At 44.0% G+C, this 23,141-nt stretch overlaps 1 protein-coding gene across 1 annotated transcript in view; it reads right to left on the minus strand.

Moving 5' to 3' along the window:
- Positions 1–23,141, minus strand: part of PDE10A (phosphodiesterase 10A) — a 222,857-nt gene that overhangs the window by 40,508 nt on the left and 159,208 nt on the right. The window contains exons 6-13 of the mRNA XM_040965377.1: positions 18,568–18,708; positions 15,718–15,873; positions 14,776–14,826; positions 14,095–14,153; positions 12,073–12,124; positions 9,141–9,283; positions 6,908–7,000; positions 5,035–5,221 (exon numbers count right to left, since the gene is read on the minus strand). Coding sequence (XP_040821311.1) covers positions 5,035–5,221; positions 6,908–7,000; positions 9,141–9,283; positions 12,073–12,124; positions 14,095–14,153; positions 14,776–14,826; positions 15,718–15,873; positions 18,568–18,708 — 882 coding nt within the window. The remainder of the gene's footprint in view (positions 1–5,034; positions 5,222–6,907; positions 7,001–9,140; positions 9,284–12,072; positions 12,125–14,094; positions 14,154–14,775; positions 14,827–15,717; positions 15,874–18,567; positions 18,709–23,141) is intronic.

Here is a 23,141-nt window from a genome sequence, read left to right on the forward strand (position 1 = left end):
CTTCACTCGCTTCTGGTAAGGTTAGACCCTCTACAATCATTCATCCCTGAGTAGTGGATGCCGTTAGTTGATCAAGTGTCATTTCTGGGTCTGTCTGTGAAAGTGTTGCTGAGAGAAGCTGGCACGTCCATCAGTGCACTACCCTCCCCACAGTGGGGGGGCATCACAGTAACTGCTGGGGGCCCAACAGGAAAACAAACACTTGGCAAAAACAGAGGCGGGGACCCTTGCCTTGGTCATGAGAAGAAGCTAGGACTTGCCCCAGCCTGCTTCCTGGTGTTTCCAGGCCTCCCACCTTGGGACTGGGAGAGTTACCTCGTCAACGCTCCCAGTTCTGAGGCCTTTGGCCTTGGATTGAGCCTCGCTACTTGGAATTTATACAGGTTCCCAGAACCCCTGAGTGTCCATGTCCACACGTGCCCATCCCCTAATAAAGGCATGCATATTTCTTTCCATATCTTACTGATTCTGACTCTTTAGGATGCTGACACACCCCTCTTATGTATCATCTACTTCCTATTTGATATATAAAATGCAAAAGACTTAAAATTTAAAACCCAAGTTTCCTGTGAGCAAACTTAGGGAGGAATAGTGTCAATTTAGAGGCAGTCCATTTAGGAAGCTCTGGGGTCCATCTACATGTATTGAACTTTGGCTTTACCACATGCTTGCCATGAAGCCTTAGAGAAATCATTTAAATTCCATGTATGTGTAAAGTGTTGATAACCTCACTGGTAGGATGGTAGTGAGACTAAACAAGTTCTTATTTCGAAAGTGTCCAGACAATATCTGTGACATAATAAGGTTTCGTGAAATAACAGCTGCTAATAACATAACCAACTTAATCCACCTACTGTTATCGGAAAGATACCCAACACTTGGTTACTGAATTCAGTGATTAAAGGTTGAACTGCTTAGTAAATATGTCCCTAAACAACTGGTTCACTTCAGCATTGATTCTTTCCCATATCCTTTTAGTGTTAATTGTCTTCCTATCCAAAATCATTCTGTTTTCAGAAGCACTGATTTGAAAGCCAGAGTGGCAGAAGACAAGACAGAAAGAGATGAGCCATTGCCTGATTCACTTCTAGATGGTAGCAACACCCCAAGGTGGTACCAGGATCTCCAGGGGGGTCCTGCATCTGGGTGGGCCAGCCTCCACTGCCTTCCCAGGTGCATTACAGGGGTTGGACAGGAAAGTAGAGAAACGGACTTGAACTGGTACAGGCGTGATTTTTAAAACGATTCCTTTCTCTAGGCAAAGGGAGGCTGCTAGCTTCCTGCAGCATATTAAATTTAAACTCATGACACAGGGACAGGTGTGGGGCATAGCCACCCGGGATGCCTCTCACAGTGGGAGGAATCCTTGGTTGCAGTCCTAGCTATCAGGAGTCCCAGCTTGGCTCCCTGCTCATGTGCCGGGAGAGGTGGGGCACGATGACTCAAGTACTCACTCCCTGACAGCATGTGAGAAACGGGGACTGAGTTCTAGCCTCCTGGGTTCAGCCTCACTCTTCCTCAGCTGTCGTGAGCACTGGAGGAGTAAACCAGATGGTAAAGACTTGCTTTCTCTCTGCCTTTTGAATACAAAATGAAATCAAATATTTTACCTCCAGCTACCTTCAACTCAATAAAAGAGATGAGATGTCCTCAGAGATGTAACACATATGACAGTGAACTTAGGACAGCAAAAGGCACAGTGAGTGCTGATGTAATCCATGAGCCATGCGTCTGGGATGGGATCCTACTGAAACAAGACCACACAGCGTGCCAATAACACAGCACGCCATGATGCCGTCACGTTCAGTATTACAAGGTGATCGTCATGCTCCAACTAAGAACACAATCGTTTAACATTGTCAATATGTCGCATTTATCAGGATCAGTCAACTTCATTTAACCAGAAGTGAACAATTAGCAGGTACTTCATATTACCCAAACTCTTCTTATATTTATGAATTTATGAACACTTCAGATATGCTCCCTAGAAATAGAACCTTACTTGGAAGGTAGGTAACCTGCATATTTGACTGACTGCTTGGCACAATGTATGACACCAGGTGTCGCTTCTAATCTTCCTACGATATTTGGAAATAAAGGCTCAGCACAGCAAAGCCAGCCACTCCAGAAAACACTGGGAGAATCAGAGTGATGCCCGTGATTGCCGTCCCGGATACTTACCTTAGTGGGTTATGACCACTACAGAGCACCAATTTCCAGAGTCTTAGTTTTCATCTATATTCTTATCAAACAATGAGATTTTTTCCCTTGATACATTTCAAAATTTTCCTATTATTAAACTGTTGTGATAACACAGCTATTAAAGCATCTTTGTTAAGTCTAATAATGTTTTCTAATACTTTCGTAAAATTTAGAATATGGAAATTCACAAAAGCTGTAGAAACAATTTAAGTACCTGGGGATACATTTAACCAAAGCTGTAAAAAATATCTACAATGAAAATTATGAAACATTAATGAAAATAATAGAAGATTTAAATAATGGAACACTCTTCCAAGTACATGGATTGGAAGAATTAACATTATCAAAATTTGCATGCTGCTCAAAGCAATTTATAGTTGAATATAACTTCAATTAAAATACCCAGGACATTCCTCACAGAACTCCTAAAATTCAAATGAAATGCAAAAGACCCTGAATATTCAAAGCAATCTTAAACAATAAAAGCAAAGAGTGGGGTATCATAACAAGATTTCAAGAATTATTATAGGGCTGTTATAATCAAAATATGCTGATATCCAGACAAAAAAAAAAAAACATGTACACCAATGGAACACAACAAAAACCCAGACATTAATTTAACAACAGGTATTGTTAAACTGGATTCCTACATGCAGAACTCTGAAAAAAGAATTTCTACTTTTAACCTGTACAAAAATCAACTCACAAGGGAACAAGAACATAATGGCACAATGGCTCAGTGGCTAAATCTTCACCTTGTAGGTGTTGTTGATACGACATTATGTCAAACAGCATGGGGATTCCTCAGAACACTAAGAACAGATGTGTCATATAACCCAACTGCTACATCCCTGAGAAATATCCATAGGAAGTGAGGCCAGCATATGAAATAGACATCCCCACTCCATTCCCAAGTTCACGGATGCTCAATTCATAATGGCTAAGATACTGAAATCAACCTGGTTGTCCAGCAGTTGATAAGCACATACTGCGGTATGTATGCACGATGGACAATGAAACCCTGGTATTTCTAACAGAAGTTATGAGCCTAAATAAAATAAGCCAGACCCAGAAAGAAAAATATCGCTCACACACCTGTGGAAATAAATGTACTTAGTGAGTCTACAAATTGTGAGAATGTGCTATCATTTGGTATTCACTTATAAACGATACTATTTCACTAAATCTTATTGTGTAAATAACAATGCATGGATGCCAGGTAGGGGATGGTGAGGACTTGGCTACCAATAATGATTTTTTGTTGTTGTTTTTGCTGTTGCCAACATGCTGAGGGAACAAACCCCCACTTTTCTTTACACTTATGTGTACTATATTTTAGTAAAATGTTTTATTTTTTTTAAATAAAGAAGTCCATGCGAGAGATATGTAGATCTTGCAAATGCTTGAAGCAACTTCGGCAGTTGTGTTTGTTAATCTCGGATGAGTTAATTCTAAATAAATAATGCAGGAAGGAAAGATGGGCGCTCCCACTAAATACAACTTATGTAAATTATAAAATGGTTGTCTACAGTTAGCTGAGAAAGAAATGTTTTCAGACTTAAAGAAAAAAAAAAGATTCATCTGCAAGACAGAGTGACAAAGAGAGGCCGAGGAAAAGACAGGTCCTGAGGGGGAGAGATGGCTGCAGAGGCCAACCCTGGGAGTCTGGAACTGCGCCGTGGGGTCCAGCACGTGCTGCTTTCCCAGGCACACTCACGGGGCACTGGTTTGGAACTGGAGTACCTAGGACTCAAGCTGATGCTCAGGTGACGCGCTAGCACTTGAGGCAGCAGCTTAACCTGCTGGCCTACGTGGGCTGAGTTGCGTCCATCAGTTACAGGTTGCTCCTCAGTATCTGAGCTCTATTCCTCACTCAGGAATTTTTCTAAATTACTGGGGTAGTTCTTCCATTAAAAAAAATGTCTACAGATGAGTTTATTTGAAACCCAAAATTACAGAGAGGAGAGAGATGGGAAGAGAAAGACTGACACACAGACATTGGGAGACAGACAAGGCATATCTTCCATCCACTGGCTCACCCCTCGCTTGGCCACAACCACCAAGGCTTGGCCAGGCTCAAGCCAGGGACCAGGAGCCTCATCAGGTCCACCCAGATGGGTGCAGGGGCCCAAATGGCCATCTTCTGCTGCTTTCCCAGATGCACGGGGAGCCTGGGCAGAGGCAGAGCAGTCAGGGTCAGCCTGGCCTGCATATGGAATGCTGGCACTTCAGGCAGAGGTTTAACTTGTTATATCACAGCACTGGTCACAGTTGCTCCCATTCACGTTGTGCTAGACTATTTTCCCTAACTTCCGAGCTCTACAGAGCCTCCAAATATTGAATGTTTTATTCCCCTGAAATACAACAGTGTAAAAGAAGATGTATTTAAGATCTCTGGATGTTATCCTTCAGTGGAGTGGGCAGGACTGTTGAGAACACGCGAGTGTACTGAGTTAGCAGCTGTGACAAATCTGCAAGGACTCTGCCTGGGTCCACACAATCTCACCGAGACACAGCTCTCCCAAGTTGCTGGGAAACACCACCCAAACGTGACACACACGAGAAACCACTGAGTGTGAGCAACACTTTGCCTCTTCATGGCAGAGCAAACTGTGACACACAAGCCTGACGCTTGAATGCCAGTATATATTTTTTTTTAACACTTCACACCTTAAAATAAATGTAAGATATTGGGATATCGTGACCTTCTGTGCCAGGGCGTGTCCTAAAAAATGTACAACCAGGAATCATTATGCCTTTAAAGATTCTCCGTATGTGAAAGGCTCTCCGTGAACCTGCGCCGCAGAGGAGGAACGCAGAAAGTGCACTCACATTAGCACAGTGCAAGGCCAAAGCACAAAAGACAGCAAACATCTTGAAGTTGTTCTCGTCCGTCTTGGAGAAGGCGCTGCCGCTGATCTTGTTCACCATCTGCACCACGCCGATCACGCTGCCTCGGCTCACGATGGGCATGCACAGGATGTTCCGTGTGGTGTAGCCCGTGTACAAGTCCACTTCTCTGTGGAGAAACCAAGGAGCCCAACAATAAACGACGGGAGAAAATGGGCAACACAGACAGCGCGTCCACTCACCAGCGTCAACTCGGCTTGGCAGTTTGCATGCTTCTATTAGGAACATTTTTTTAAAGACTTACTTATTTTCATTGGAAAGACAGATTCATAGAGAGGAGGAGAAACAGAAAGATCTTCCATCTGCTGTTTCACTCCCCAAGTGGCCGCGATGGCCGAGGCTGAGCTGATCCAAAGCCAGGAGCCTCTTCCAGATCTCCCGTGTGGATGCAGGGTCCCACGGCTTTGGTCCTCCTCCACAAACCAGCCCCCATATGAGATTCCAGTGCTTGAAGGGACAGGATTAGGCAACTGAGCCACTGTGCTTGGCCCTATTATAAATACTTTTAATGAACTTTTAACTTTTAGATTTGGGGGACAAGGTAGCATCCAGAAGTGTTTTGCTCTTTAAAACATTTCAATTATAAGAAATAGGAAGAATTTAAAGAAGTGAAATTACAAGTTAGCTTTTTCTGATATATTCATTCAGTATATTCATACATGGTTTATTGGTAAAATGTCACTAGAATGCAGCTGTGTTTTCCTGAGTTGCATATATTTCACATGAGTTAACAAAATACATAAAAATCTTCTTATTGTCTATGTTCCTTTTGTTTAAATAGACCAAACAGTTGAATTAACTCACACTGCTGTCAAAATAACAGAACTACTGTTACCTAACAGTCAGCCACGTCCTGAGGCTTTCCATTTCAGATTTACTAAAACCAGATGATACGATTTGGCTTCCAGTTACACAAAGGAAAGTCAAAATAAAACAAATCTTCATACACCTTCCTGATACACAGCTTTGATAATTCTCAATGCAGTGAATTCCTCGTGGGTGTGGACACTGTTTCCCAAAGCCTTTACAGATATCATCTGTGATAGTGGAAAACTTACAAAAGTGACATGACCATACACATTTTCCAGATGGAAAAGCTGAGCCTCAGAAAAATCAAGTAACTTATGCTACCATACTTGACAGCTACAACATGAGCAGACACGGCAGCTTCACAATTATATAATTTTTTACTAAGTATAGCAGTCTTTTATCATGAGCTGGAAAAAAAATGCATTTATTAGGGCTGGCATGATAGCTCAACAAGCTAGCCCTCCTTCCCGTGGCACCAGCATCCCATATGGGTGCTGTTTTGAGTTCTGGCTGATCCACGTTCAATTCAGATGCCTATTTATGGCCCGGAAAAGTAGCAGAGGATGGTCCAAATCCTTGGGACCCAGCGCCCACCTAGGAGACCCAGAAGAAGCTCCTGACTCCTGGTTTCAGATTGGTTCAGTTCCAGCCATTGTGGTCATTTGGGGAGTAAACCAGTGCATGAAGACTGTTCGCAGTCTCTCCTCCTATATACATAAGTCTGCCTTTCCAATAAGAAATAAATAAATGTTTAAAATGATCAACCAAAAGAAACAATAGCTCTGGAAATCAAAGTTTCAAGGATCTCTTGCTGGGTGCTATCTTACATTCATGGCTAAGAACTCCCTATTCATCAGATCCCACTGACTGCTGGTGACAGAATCCGTGAAAGAAGAAAGAACACAGAGACCTGGGGCTCCCTGGAGAGGAGGCGGCCAAGCAGCACCCCGAGGGCGCCCCTGCCTGGACGGGCAGCGCTGCTCACCTGTTGAAGCGCGGGTCAGCGTAGGCGTCTGGGATGTTCAGGACCTCTCCTGTTCTGGCTACCTGACCAGCAATGCCCTTCTCAATTGAAAATCTGCACACACGAAAGACAGGGGCAGGCCAGTTAAACACAGATGTTGCTAAGTCACTTGGAAACAATTCATTACTATCAAGTAAAAACCACTGCTTCAAACACATTAGCATTACATTTACAACTCCTAAACCATCTTCTCACAAAACAAGCAAAAATAAAGCAGAAAGTCATTGTATAGCTGATCACTTGAGAACCTTTCTCAAGAGAGAACTAAAAGTTATTGGAGTATAAACGGAAATTTAAAATCAGCCAGCATGATCCTGCACTGACCAGTAATAACCCCATCCACTGCAATGCATCTTTTAATCTAGAAAATGCCACCACCTAAGTTTCAGCAGATTCTCAATGAGGTGTGAACTGTCGTCTACAGGAGCTCAAAACCTGCCAACATTCCTAACACATTAGCAGCACAGTAAGCTAGAAGGCGGGCCCACACCTCTGTGCTCTTCACCTCCCAGCTCCCGTCTCCCCGAGACCTTGAATTTTACTCCATTTGCAGTATGATGTACAACTGCTAGGGGTTTTGTCTTTTAATTTTTAAAGCAATCAAAGTATTAGCATTATCTGCTTTATTATATGCTGTCAATATTTTTTCTGTTGTAACCACATTCCCATATTTACAAATAATTTTCCCATTATCACTACACATGCCCTTATTTCTATAATTTTATTAGCCACAACATCAATTTTTCAACATTTCAAAGTAATCATCATACAAACTCTTCACCTGATACAAAATAATCCCTGTTGAAACAGAGCATCACTCAACAGGGAATCATGAGACCTCAAAAGGAAAAGGACACAAGAGAATGAACTTAGACCATTGAAGAGCCAATCAGACACTGCACAGGATGTAAGCGGTCTGCTGACTTGCTTTCTGGCTTTGAATAAAAGAGCACAGTGAGCCGGAGTGCCAGGAGCACCTAGACTATCACAGCCTGTGCGTGGATTTATGCTTCTCTGTCTCGGCCTGGGGCGGTCGGAGCTGTAAATTGTATTCAGATTGTGTATTTTGCTGCTGGTCTCCCGAGAAGCCCGTTAGAAGAGGGTTGATCCCCTTACATAACGCTGACCCTGTCCAGTCATCAGAGTGAGAGCAAGCCACCTTTGCTTCTCCTCCTACACTCAGAAATACAGATATGCAACAGAAGTGCCAAGGAGCACGCAGACATTCAGCAAGAGATTGCCTTAAGTAAATGAACATACACAGCTGATACACTCAAAAACATTCATTCTGAAAAACTCTGAAACTTATAGTATCTTTATGGAATACAGGCTCTGCGAGTCAAGGAAAGAAAATTGGAATTGCCCCTGGTGAGACACACTTCTAAAGGCACTAATTCCTTGTACAGCAAACTGCTCCAACAAACGACAATTCTTAAATAAGGAACAATATGTTAGTTGCGTGTTGTAATGACCAGAGAGCTTTATGGTATCCTATCAAAAAGTAAATAAAATACAGAAAGCCAAAGGAATGCCAATGCTTCAGCATCTTTAAATTTTGAATGCTGAGCTTAATTCTTAAACGTTCCAGGACAGTGCTCCTTATGGATATCCAGGCTGTGGTACAATTGAGCCACCATGCCCACCTCCACCAGCAATATCATTTCTGCTCTGCTCATTCAAAGTGACAATAGATTCCATTTTAATAATAAAGGAGGCTTCATGGTGCAGCCAGAGCGTGCTGCACAAGCGATTAACCAACTGGTTCAGTTACAAGGATACCAGATCAGTTTCCATCACCATCCGGACCATGAGAGACTGCACGGGCTGGGAAGGGATGGGGGCCAAATTGCTTGACTTCCCTCTTGCTCCAAATCATGAGAAAGTCTACAGACGCCAGGTGGAGCGTACCTTGACCTACCTGGGAGCACTAGTAAGATTTTCCAACAAGATTTCCAAAAGGACCGCCTCCGGAAGAGGGCATTTCCAGGACTGACGCTAAAGCTTCCAGGCGCGGTTTCGCTGGCACTGCAATGTCATTCCCAGAAGTACTACCTTCAGGAGGCGGGTCCTGGTGGGAATGATATCACAGTATGACAAGCATTGCCAGCACACCTGCGAATAGGTACAGGAAAGTGGATGCCGGAACACCTGCACGTCTGGACTCAGCGCAGCGGACATGCCGTATCACTTATACCTTATCTCTTTGGTCTTCTTGAAGACAGGCTTGCCCTCCTTCTCCTCTCCAATATCAAAAAGGTCTGAATATAGCTCCTTGTTTTTATGGTCTACCTGGAAGAGGGCACAGCGGTCGGCATTCACCAGGTTCTTTGCATATATCTAAAGGCAAATGACAAAGTAAAGTTAGCAAAGGAGAAAACAGAAACTTTATCATGAAAGAAACAGTAATGTCAGTTAGGCTACACCCTGACTGCACAGGCACTGACACAACACAGTGATGTCAGTTAGGCTACACCCTGACTGCACAGGCACTGACACAACACAGTGATGTCAGTTAGGCTACACCCTGACTGCACAGGCACTGACACAACAAGAAGGATACTGATACAAAAATATAAGACATGCTGTATCACGAAGCCACAGTTTCGAGTTAACGGCAGCTGATAAACTTAAGAACAAAGAGCTGACACCTGCATTGCTGTCAGCCGCCACCGGCCCAGCTTGCCAAGAGTCCATCTCCAGCTGAGGCCCACCTCGTTAACCACTGCATGTTCATCATGCATTTACATGCTTCAGGTACATCAATTTATTTATTCTTCACCATACCAATGTTAAGTCATGGGGAAATGCTATCTATTTACATATTGAGACACTGAGAGAAGTATGACCCACTTTCACACGGCTAGCAAAAGATGGATCCAGTATATATATCCCCAATGCTTCTATAACAAACATGTGTCTTTAAATTTCTAGATGAAAGCCAGTATATTCATTTCCTCATTTGTTTATGTCCTTCAAAAATATTTCTCCAGTGCCTAACATCTCCCATTTTCCTTAGTGAGTTGGGCCTATAATTATGTCATGGACGCTATAATTACCTATATTGAGAATATTGTCAATTTTTATTATATAGATGTGGCCATGAAATTATTCCTCAGAGATGAAGAATTCTCAAAGAGAAACACCTATTGTAAACAAAACAAAAAAATCGTACAAGAGGATCAAGGGCTACCTGGTGGTCAGAGGAAAAGAGAAAAACCCTCATGATTATCAAGGATAAGGGGCCAAAGCTCCCTCTATGTGTGTGTGTGTGAGAGAGAGAGAGAGAGAGAGAGAGAGAGTGTGTGTGTGTGTGAGATCTTTCCCTAGTTTTGGAGTTAAGGTAATGATGATCTCTTGGCATGAGTGTTGATGGATGCCTTTCCTTCGATTGTTTTTGAGTCACTTCAGCAGGATGGGAATTTCTTCAAAGTGTCACGGTGTTCGTCATGAAGCCACCGGTTCTGAGTTATCCTTGTTGGGACCCTATTACTGATCCATTCTCAATCTTGGTTACTGATCTATCCAGGTTACTGATCTATCCAGGTTCTCCAAGTCTGTATGTCTCAATTTTGGTAGATCGTATGTGTCAATAAATCTATCCATTTTTTCTAAATGTTTAAATCTGTTGCAAAGTTATTCATAATATTCACTAATGGTTCTTTTTATTTCTGTGGCATTAGTTATAACATCTGCTCTTTCACGTCTGATTTTATGGATTTAATTTTCTCTTTGTTATTTCGGCCAATGATTTATAAATAAGGTGTTCATTTCACTAACTTTCGCACTTTTAATTTATATTTTGTTTAGTTCCTCTCTACTTTGTTATTTCTTTCATTCAACTAATTTGGATTTGATTTGCTTTTGTTTATATAGGTCATTGCGACACATTTTTAGATTATTTATTTGATACTTTTCCATGTTTTGCTTTGTAGGCAATCACTGCTACAAACTTTTCTCTTTACACTTCTTGACTTGGATTCCGTATGTTTTGATACGTTACATTTTAATTTTCATTTGTTTCAGGAAATGTCTTCTTTCTGATTTCTGCTACAGCCCAATGTTCATTCAGGAGCATACTGTCCAACCTCCATGCATGTGTGTGGCTTTAGATTTCTTTAGCTACGGACATGGGAATAACCAGTAAACTATACACCTTCCAGGAAACGGGGCAGAGTGTCATCAAGTATGAAAGACCCTCAGAGAGTAAGTATTTACAGAAGTAACAAGACATATTCCTGAAAATACAATCTGAGCCATCAGGTCCCATATTCATAGAAACCTTGTTCTTCAAGGACTTTCCAATAATACAAGACAGAAATTCCCACTTTTGATTCTCCTAAGATAATTTAAGTATCTGTCAGATAAGGTAGGGAATATATAAACAGCTGAAAACCAGTTTTAAAATCAGTGTAAAGTCTAACTCATTAATTCACCACTAGGAGCTGACCCATTTGGCCAGCGGACATCTGAAAACAGGTGGGTGCATCTCCACTTGTCCCAACAGTACAGGCTTCCTTCACCTATCTGTGATGGTCAGGACATTCTGATGTGAAGACAAACGTTCTCCACAATGGCAGATTTACCTCACTGAAAAACACGGAGGCAGACTGAAGGACCACCTGGCAAGCGAGACTCGCTTCCATGACAACGACAATTCCCACCCAACCTCACTCCTCTAATATCATGTTCTAGCACCGCCCAGATCATTACTGCAATTTTTACCTATATTGCCACTCGACTACGTTCGTTGCCCCATTAGAATATTATGTCAATAAGGACACAGAGGTCACAGATTTAAAAAAATCTAAATGTAAAAGCTTAAGCCACAGATAAATATCTCAGGCTATCTGACTTAGCAATGGATTCTGACATTTAACACCCAAAACTGGACTTTTTTTTGTCGCTGTTGTTGTTTCAAAAAGCACTGCAAGGAAGCTGAAAAGAGAATCCACTAGAATGGGTGCAAATCCTGGCAAATCACCTGTGGGACTACAGACAGGCCAGAGTGGATTCCTAAGTACTGCTTTCTGCAATGTTTCAAAAGGCGTGCACACCAATACGTTCGAATGCTATAGCATACATCAGGACTCCCACATCAAATAATCTCAAAACAGATGGCAACATACCATTATGTGTTCAAGTAGAGAATCTATTGCGACTATATTATCAAAATACGTTCTGGAAAAATAAAAACGTAAGTCATGTAAGTAATCAGATTTAGATCACAGTGCATCTTAAACTTGGAATACACTCCCTGATTTTGCCCATAATTAAATAAAAAGCATAAAGTTGTTACGTTTTGCAACTTTTGAGGGAACAATTCATGATGTAGTCTCAAAGAGATAAATGAAAGTTATGTCTTACTGTAAAAAGTCTATTCTCTGGGAATACATTTGTTACTTACTTCATTGGAATGTATCAATGCAAAGAGGAAGCTTCAAGCAATTCGCAAAAATCACACATGAATATTTAATAGTTATATTCACAACTTTCATATTGAAGTCGGCTAAGCCTGATTAATAGGTTAAATGTAAATTATCATTGAAAGCTATACAATGTTAAAATAACAAACTGAATTGAGAGAGCAGTGCAATGAACATGAGAAACATCACAATACTAATAATAATAAAGATGACTAGACAGAAACAAAATGTATATTCTCTATTTACGAATGTCGAGTCTGTTTGGGAGGTGTATGGCACATGCCTTAAAGTGCACACTCAGTAAAAAGTCAACACACACACACACACACACACACACACACACACACACACACACGCACGCACACACACAGGAAAGTGAGAAGCACTCAACATCAGCATTCCAGGCTTAGCTAACGCCTTCAGCTTAGATTTGGAGAAATGTAACAACATACTCACAATTATGATAACTTACAGTAATGCAATTTTCCCTTAGTTAAAGGGAGAATTATTTAGCTTGCAGCCCCCGGAACTTGGAATGCACTTCATTACACTACATGCTGAGGGATGTGTAACAAAGATGGTGAAGTGAATCAGTGTCCCACTGAGGGAAATGGATTGAAAGTAGAGGATGAGGTATTCAGCTACTTTGAGAGAGCTGCCGCACATTCCAGAAAAGGCTCACAGCTTTCCTCCTTACGCATTTGGAAGCCCTGCTACCGTGTGTCCCAGAGACATCCTATTCAACTCTGCTGAGAGAAGGCTGGCTTCGGTGACCAGAGAGTCCCCACCTATTCCCACTGTCCATTCTTTTCAAACAAATTCTGAGACAGGCCAGGCTGATGCCAGGGGCCAGGAGTGGATATGAAAGCTCCTTGGCTGCTGGCAGGGGATCCGAGTACCTGAACCCTGCTACCTCCAAGAGCTTGCTGCGATAGAAAGGAGAGAGGGGACTCAAAGTTAGCTGCTCTCCAAGTGTGACGCGGATGTCCCAAACAGGCTCTCAACTGCTGCACCACAAACTCTCCCTGCTCTGTCTCAGAAATAAACACAAAACTGAGGCTGCCAGAGACCATGGAAGATCAAGTCTATCATTTCTTGAATCAGTTTGCAGGAGGACAGGACCCTGAAGCACCATATTCTGATATTTTTACATTTCAGTAATCAATGATTTGGGTCGAATACACAGAGGGTCTCCCTTCCATAAAAAAGCAAAAGCAGTATCAACTCAGAATTTAAGAATTATCTATAATGGCTTCCATTGCCAGCCCGAGAATTCTTCCAGGTCAATCTTCAGAGAAATAGAGTATTTTTCTCAAAAGTGATGCTTGAGGTAGTACAAACAAGAAGATTTAAATAATAACACTGTTTGTAATTTACTGACAGCATGACAAAACTAGAACTCTTCTACTATGCTCATCAGTATTCTCTTGGGAAAAAATCAAGCTATTGCTTGTTTTTAATGTATTCTAAGTCAGTCAACTGAGCAAATACAGGTCAGGCTGGAAGGCAAGATCATTGCACGTCCATGTCCATTTGTAAGCCTTGACTTGTGAGATGAACACGGTGAGAACAGAACTGTGGGGTCCGCAGCGTGACCTGCCATTCCACCCAAGCATCGTGCGGCGACGCTGTGCCTGCAGTGACGGGCTGCACTGGCCAGCAGGCCCTCCCTGCCAGAGCGTGGCTGATCAGCGAGAGCTACCACGCTGAGAAATGAGCACTTACTTTGACACGTCGAGGAGAAAGTCATTCAGTTCAGTCTGTTTGGCAAGACCTCGGCACACCTGCCATGGAAAACGGTGGCTATTAATTCTAAGAGCTCTCTGCTCACTGATTAACGAAATGTCCCGGACATCTCTCACAGCAGTTGCTGAGTAACGGGACAGCACAATCACCTGCCTTGTAACACAGAGACATACTAACGTTTCTGGGAAACTTACAACGTGCTCAACACAGCAATAAGGCTTCTAAGGCCTTTGGTGTCTCCCTTAATCACCACAAAACCCTACAGGCTAGGGGTCTGACATTTTATAATGGAGGCATAAAGAAACTGTGAATCTTAATTTCAGGGTTAATTAGCAGTGGAGCCACCTGCTCTTTAGATACCACTTAGTCGAGAGGAAAACTTTCTTAGGAAATACATCATAAGGATACGATATAGGAAACTGTGAATACTTGTTCTCAATTAAAAGCAAACAATTTAGCAAGACATCAATTTCAAAATTTCTCATTTATATATAAATGTGTGTGAACCATAATTATTCTCAGTATATCCAAGGTTAGATAAAGAACACATGAGCATATAAAAAGTAAAAAAATTAAATGTACTTAGAAATATATTAAATCGATGTATGTTGTACTCCAGTCCCCAATGCTACACCCCTGAAAACCAAGCCGAAGACGCACCTGCACCTGATGGATTGCTACCGAGGCCCAGGCAAGATTTGCTGTCGCAACCTAAAAATAACATTTATATAGAAGACAAGTTTTCATTAGCAGCATACATGCATCCCGACAGAAGACTAGCATCGCTGGACATGAAGGCTTATCTAGGGCCACTGAACTTTGCTGTGACAGATGCAAAAGGCCAAACATTTACAAGTTTCTATATTTCCTCTCCGACTTACTTAAGTTTAATATTTGCTCATTTGTCTTAAGATAACAGAAAGACAATCTTGTTTCTGAAGGCATGAAAATCACGAAAGCATGATTTTAAAACAAAAGGTAATATTGAACAAAGCCTTTAATGATAACCTGAAATCGATAAGGCATCTCTAAAAAGTAAAAGTAGAGCGTAGACACCACTGGAGAGGTTCTAAACCTTCCCTGTGATGCACGCGTAACACATTTCAACTGCTGTCCACCACGAGACAGGCCCCGCAGAGGTGCCGGAGGCTGACAGGGCAGCTCAGCTATGGTGGGGACTTGGTTCACATGGGCTGTGATCAAGTTGGGTATAGCACTAGGGAGCCAGTCCAATCCAGTAACTAGTGAATGAAGCTTGCTCTCTTCCAAGCATGCTGGACACTGCACTGGATCCTCTAGCTTTGAGAAGCTGTAATGACAGCCAGGAAGTGAAAGCTCCGAGTGTGGCATATTTTTACTGTTACAAGTGCATTCTTAGAAGAAAGAAGAGTATCACATTTCTAATCTCATCAGTTCCCTCTACAGACAAGCAAAACCAAACAGGAAAAGCAGGTTTTTAAAACCCTGGGTAACTTTAGGGACACAGGCCAACTGTGACATTACAAACGCGTGCACCCACTCAAGCACTGTGCAAAGGCACCCTCCGTGGGGGAGGCACAGCTAACCCCCCCGCCCCCGAACAAGCCAAGTGCAACACCTCACCTCCTGGTGACTCAGGCAGAAGGCTTCTTTGCCCCAGTGACGATACAGCTCGAGAATGCCAATCAAATCTCCGATGGCAGTGACAATGGGCAAGCAAAGAACAGACTGGATACGAGTCCCTGATTCCAGTCCCGTACCTCTTGGAAATCGCTCATCCTGAGAGCAAGCGAGAGGGGGAAATGCATGACAAAGGGCCGTGGCTTTGTCATCAAAGATAGGCACATCTTCTCCGAGGTCAGTTACAGGACGATGGCTTCACACACTTGGCAATGCTAACCCATACTGACACGGGGCTTTCACCCCTTCAATGTCTTAATGTTCCTGGTAAGTACTAAACACTTCATGCAATAAGCTAAGTAATCACGTGAGGTGCTGCGTGTCATCTTCAGCGTGCCACATTTCATCTGAGGATCTCACACAGGTAACTTTATATCAACATCATTCCCAATACGCACACCACAATACCTATACACTTGTCTTCTATTTTCAAGGTGAAAACAATACAGAATGCTAAGTTAATTACAGATATTATAGTTGAATCTCAAAGCCCATATTAAGCATTCAAATCATCTAATGATTATAAATTACTTAGTATAAGAAAGGAAATTGCTTTTTCCACTTCATAAATTTCCAGGCTTGGACCAATCAGGCAAAGAAAATATAGGGAGACAATGAAATAATGTGACAAACAGCAATTCCCCCTGTTGCATTTCTGCTGCCTCTGGAAACTATTAGGCATAAACTGGAATCTCCTCACGAATCAATGTTATAGATCTATACTTTAATGTAAAGATCACTTGAAGCTTGCATACACAACAGGTCATTTTCAAACAGGAATAAACACAGTGGCTACTTTAAACTTTACTTTCTTGCTTGCTCTCTTTTTTTCCATAATGGAACAAGTTAGCTGACTTGTTGAAATTCATACAGGTGATCCGTGGCAAAATTAAATTAAAGCCTAAATTTCACAAGTTCAATTTAATGCTTTTGCAGCCCCAATTCCTTACATCAGAGTATGCACTTGTAATTGTCATTTTTCAAGTATATTACATATGGTGATACTGTCTTAAAATTTTCACATATATAAGGGTACTTTAAAAAAGGCCATGAAAATCAAATTGAAAATTGGAGGCTATTGTGGAGCAAAAAACTAAGAATCCATGCATAGGTATTTTTTTGTTGTTGTTTTGGTTTGGTTTTTCTTATGTTGCATGAATTTTCTATGATCCTCACATGCACAGATTTCAATTTTCTTTTGGCATCCAAAACCCAATGCTTGCATATTCCCCTGAATGTGTTGAAGTGCCCTCTTATGCGCACTGGTGGCTGTCACAGCACACCACTTCACCAAGTGTGTGTGTACCCGGGTCCGTTCTCAGTGATCCCCAAGATGGTGTCTTGTTGGGCTCTACAGAAAGCACTAACTTTGAAGAAACAGGCTTAAACACTTGATTCTCCTGAACTCTGGTCATACCTGCACATGCACCCGCCAGACTGGCACTCCTGGAAATGTGTGAAAGATATGAAAAGATCTGGGACTCTGCAGGACCACCCAGCACCTTCCTGACAGCTGGCTGGTCTCAGAGTCAGGACCACCCAGCACCTTCCCGATGGCTGGCTGGTCTCAGAGTCAGGACCACCCAGCACCTTCCTGACAGCTGGCTGGTCTGAGAGTTGGGGCCACCTAGCACCATCCTGACAGCTGGCTGGTCTCAGAGTCGGGACCACCCAGCACCTTCCTGACGGCTGGCTGGTCTCAGAGTCGGGACCACCCAGCACCTTCCTGACAGCTGTCTGGTCTCAGAGTCGGGACCACCCAGCACCTTTCTGACAGCTGGCTGGTCTCAGAGTCGAGACCACCCAGCACCTTCCCGACGGCCAGCTGGTCTCAGAGTCGGGGCCACCCAGCACCTTCCTGACGGCTGGCTGGTCTCAGAGTCGGGACCACCCAGCACCTTCCCGACGGCCGGCTGGTCTCAGAGTCAGGACCACCCAGCACCTTCCCGACGGCTGGCTGGTCTCAGAGTCAGGACCACCCAGCACCTTCCCGAAGGCTGGCTGGTCTCAGAGTCAGGGCCAGCCTGGCAGCCGGCAGGTGGCCCTGCCCAACACTCTGAAACATGGCAGAAGCACTCCATCGTAAGTTGGAGTCATTTGCCAAATGGAGTAGCTAACTCATCTCTACTCTCATTCATCCTGGCAAGATGTGAGACACAAAACAGCAGTCATTTAGTTAACATGGCTAAAAATATTTCTGTGCTATTCATACTGCCATGCACTGAAATAAGAATTGCCCAAACGCAGCTCGTAGCGGTATTTAAAATATAACTTTTCTGAGCACAAAAATAGAGTTTACACATAAACTCATGCATACATATACGTGTGTGTGTGAACTGCTTCGTTGCTGACTAAAGATGAGATGGCTTAAACTACAATATAAAAATCTAGTGGGCTGGCACAGTGACACGTCATTTAAGGCCTCTGCCTACAGTGCTGGCATCCTAAATGTGCAACAGGTTATCTCCTGGCTCTTCCACTTTTGATCAGCTTTCTGCCAATGGCATGGGAAAGCAGTGGGGTATGGACCAAAGCCTTGTGCCTCTGCACCCATGTGGGAGACCAGGAGGAAGCTCCTGGCTCCTGACTTCACATTGGCTCAGCTCCAGCCACTGTGTCATTTGGAGAGTGAACCAGCCAGCAGAAGACCTCTCTGTCTCTCTTTCTCTCTCTCTGTAAAATCTGTCCTTCAAATAAATAAGTCTTTTTTTTTTTAAAAAAAAATCTATCCTGTTTTTCAGTTAAACACCACCCAGCAGGTTAAAAGTGTCACGAGGAGTCACAATCATTTACCCCAAGGATGTCTTCCACCAGCAGCGTTTTCCTTGACTTGGCCACATACGCAGAGATGGTGGTGCCCTGGGTGATGGGCCCAGCGGGGATGAGCCGGGGCCTGCCTTCCTTCAACCCAGGGGGTGTGAACACACACAGGCTCTAGGAAGAAGAAAGGAGAAGTTGGCCGGACAGTCACACAGTATTCAAACGGCACTTGGGTATTGCCTCACCGCATGATAAGTCTGTGAGCCAATCAAAAGAACGCATGGACAACACCAAGTGGAGTTTCCCAACAAGCAGAGCGGGGAACCCAGGAAAGAAGCATCTCTCATATTTGCAACTTGTACAAAACAGATTCAAAGCAGGTGTCTGAGAGAAGTATTCGTACAGAACCCATTAACATGGCTTCCTACTTGGACAAGCAGCAAAATAAGAGAGGATGTGTCTGACAAAAAACAAACCTTCAAATACAAGCATCCTGTGTGTGTCAACAGGTGGACCTGAAGACATGATCAGTGGGTACAGGTCTCAGAGCCACACAGTGAGAGGAGGCGAAAGGGGGTTATTTCTCACCCACTGGTCACTGTAGCCATAATGGCCCAGTCTCAGCCAAACCTAGCTAGCGGCCAGAACTCCATCCTGGCTTCCAGTGTGGGTGGCAGGGTCCAGGCCTGGGGTACTGCCTCCTGCCTGCCAGGTACCCCAGGGGCTCATGGGATGGAGACTATCGTAGTTGGGCCATTAGACACGGGATGCCTACATCACAACTAGTGCCTAGGCCCATCACGCCCAGCACTGGTTCTTCTCAAGGAAGAATCTGTTTCAATCTATGTAAAAATCTTGGCAGATCTGTGTTTTCTTTCAAATTTTTTTTCAAACCTGTAGATTAGAGAAGCAAATTCTGAAGTTACTAAATTAATTCATTTAAAAATAAGATGATTATTTCAATGAAACTATTATTTCTAAATTTTCTGTTTCATAAAAAATTCCAGTCAAAACTAAACCACTCAGCTGCACATAGTTTCAGCTGGTGGGAGGGAGCACAGCTTAGCCTCCTGACCCAAGAATTTCACCCCTCCAGCTGCTGAAATGCAGCTGGTGCCATCTTGGGTCAGGCAGCCAGGCCACCATTGGTGCCAGGCAAAGTCCTCCGGCTGCCCGGTGATATGCTTTGGGAACTTGGGGGTGTGGGCCTATACAGGATCTTGTGGTAGGCACAGGTTGGGGCGTGCAGAAACCTGAGCGTTCGTGTCCAGGTGATGAATGACTTCCAAGAGACTTCCATGGACACTACCACTGTTCTAGCAGGTAAGCAGGGATGCTGAGACTGAGTTGTTTGGAGCAGGGGATGGGAGGATCTTTAAGGGCCAGACTGAAATACCAGTTCACCAATGAGGCCTGAACTGGAGCAGTCAGCATCGACCATGAAAGGCACACAATGAGGCTGGATGGGGGCATTCCTGCTAGGGCTGGACAGGAGTGCCCACCAGTAAGAGTTGGAACGGTGCATGGGAAACGTGTGGCTGGACCATAACACTGAGAAACATGTGAGTGAATCAGGACTGGAGGCAGAATCTGTCGGGGCGTATGGGTTCTCATGCCTGTGGAACAACAACCACAGTGGCACGTGTAAGAGCTGTGGCTGAGAACAAGCCTGGGTGGAGCGTTAATGGGAAGCCCTAGCTAGGTGGGAGTTCCCACCGGTGAGCACAAGGGCCAGAATGGGGTTGGTGGTCTGGGTTGGACATGACTGCAGTTTCCCTCAGCATGGGTGTGGACTGAGTCTGGGGAGTGCCAGACTGTGCTAGACTCCAGTACCCACTGGCATGCATGAGAACCAGCATGGGTAACAGTACTGATTGGCTAGGTCTCGCCTCGCACTGAACCGCATGAGAGCTGTGTCTGGGTATGGACCAGGTATTGCTGGGCTGTAGCACCCAAGAGTGAAAACCGGAATGGTTTGAGCTGGTTGGGCAAGGCTACTGTTCTTGCCAGGACAAGAAGTAGACAAAGTCTACTTGGGCCAAAACACACAGTGTGAGAAGCATCTGCCATTGGGAGGAGATCTGATAGACCAGCTCGGGAAACTCCTTTGTCAGGAGGCAGTCCTTACAGATGAACGTAACAACCAAGGGAAGGAGCAGCTCAGACCAGCCAGGTTACAATACCCACTGGCATAGGTGTGGGTCAGATCAGGGAGCAGGCCAGGCTAGGCCAGTTCATCATATCCACTGGCAGATCTAAGAAACAGGACAGGATGAAGGAGGGGCCAGGTCGGGCTGCAACACCAGCCAGATCACATCAGGGCCAGAACTGGGGGCTGGCGGGGATGCAGAACCCACCCACATGAGCTGGAACTGGGAGCAGGCTGGTCTGACCCAGGCTGCAGCCCCCGCTGGTAGATACCAAAGTGAGGTGAGCCATGAGAGTCAAGGGAAGGTGGGTGCTAGAACCGTGACCCCCAGCAACAGGGAGTCAGATGGGACTCAGGCTGCCTGGCCTGGGTGCTCGGTCACCTGCACAGCTGGGGCTAGGTCTATGAGCCCTGGGCACGAGGGTCCAGCAGGGCACATGTCACCTGGTCTAGAGCCTTGACCAGCCTGTGCAGTGAGTGCTGGGTCTGTGAGCCTCATGGCTGGCAGGTCCAGTTGGGCTTGTCCTGCCGATCTGTTTGATTTGATCAAGACCAGAGACAGAGCAGCAGGACCCAGACGTGTAGATTTCAAAGCCCAGTCAGCCCCCTAGAGCTGAATCAGGCACCATTTTATATAGGGAGGCAAAGGCTATGCACAGTACTGCACACGCACTGAGCTGGGAATGAACTCAATTCTGGCTCAATGAACTGCAACAACATGGCATCCCACAGGTTCCATCCAAGATGGGTCCAAATAGCCCTCGGACCTGATGGCCAGCAGATCATGAACTCTAGGAGTGGCACATCAGACACAATTTGTACAGTGTGGAAAGACAAAGACTGCAGGGACAACAGGGAACTGCACATGCACTGAGCTGGCAGCCAACTCACCCAGCCCAGTGAACTGCACTGGTCCCGCAGGAAAATAACATCAACTTTGGTATCGTACTGGTCAAAATAGCTCCGTGTGGCCCTCAAACATAAGGCTAACAGTTTCCAGCAATATCAGCACAACCAACAGCCTAGCTATATAGGACATCTGGTGTCTCCCTAATCCTGGGACCTGCTTCAACCGGAAGTGGGAAAATAGGTTGTAGAGACAATGGAAAAGACCCAACATAGTATCACAGGAGGTGAAGAGTGGAGAGCCAACAGCTGGGACCACAGAGACCATGGTGGAAATCTAACATAAGAACCCAGACCTGGAACTTGCTAGAGGGAGTGGCACAAGTGACTGCAAACAAAGAACCAAGTACCAACTGCAATAAGTTAAATCAAACCATAGAACCGTGGGTGATAGAACTTAAAAACCTGCCCCAAGGAGAATCTGCTAACCAGAAGTACAATGACCAAGAGCAAAAGAGGAGGCAGAGGCACAATGAATATTACTGAAGACTCCCCTGCAAAGGAGCAAAACCCTTTGCCAACCTCAGAGGTAAATGAGGAAGACATCGAGAAAATGGGAGATACAGAATTCAAAACACTTGTTACAAAGCTTCCTATCAAAAACAAGAAGTATGTAATGCAGGAATTCAAGGAATTTAAGAAACATGTTACACAGGAAATGACTCAAATGAAAGTTGATATATCAGAATTTAAGAATATAATGGAGCAAATTAAAAGTAGATAGTTTCAAAAATAGAATGAAGAAGGCAGAAGAAAGAATTTCAGAATTGGAAGATATTTCCTGTCACCAGAAGGAACAAACAAAAAGTTGGAAGCAGAGCTGGGTCAAGTTAAAAAGTATTCAAGAATTGAAAGACACTATTAAAAGGCCAAATATAAGAGTTATGGGAGTTGCAGAAGGTATAGAAAGAGAAGTTGGGTTTAAAAAGGTATTTAATGAAATAATAAGGGAAAAATTCCCAAATCTGGAGAAAGAATTGGGAAACAACATCCCGGAGGGACAAAGCACAGAACTCCCAACAGTCTTTTTTTTTTTTTTTTTAAAGATTTCTTTATTTTTATTGGAAAGGCGGTTATACACAGAGGAAGATCTTCCATCCGATAGTTCACTCCCCAAGCGGCCGCAACAGCTGGAGCTGAGCCAATTTGAAGCCAGGGGCCAGGAGCCTCTTCCAGGTCTCCCACGAGGGTGCAGGGTCCCAAGGCTTTGGGCCATCCTTGACTGCTTTCCCAGGCCTCAAGCAGGGAGTTGGATGGGAAGCAGGGCAGCCGGGATTAGAACCAGCGCCCATGTGGGATCCTGGCGTGTGCAAGACAAGGACAACCACTATGCTACTGTGTTGGGCCCCTCCCAACAGAATTGACCAAAAGAGATCTTGATAATCAAGCTCTCTCCAATTGAACATAAGGAAAAGATCCTTAAATGTACACATGAAAAAATCAATGACATATAAAGGCATGCCAATTAAACTCACAGGAGATCTCTCACAGGAAACTCTACAGGCAAGAAGAGAATGAAGTGACATATTCCAGATTCTAAAAGAAAAAAATT

Source organism: Ochotona curzoniae, unplaced genomic scaffold, assembly GCF_017591425.1.
Source record: "Ochotona curzoniae isolate NIBS_2020 unplaced genomic scaffold, NIBS_Ocur_1.0 scaffold_3890, whole genome shotgun sequence".
Taxonomy (NCBI): Eukaryota; Metazoa; Chordata; class Mammalia; order Lagomorpha; family Ochotonidae; genus Ochotona; species Ochotona curzoniae.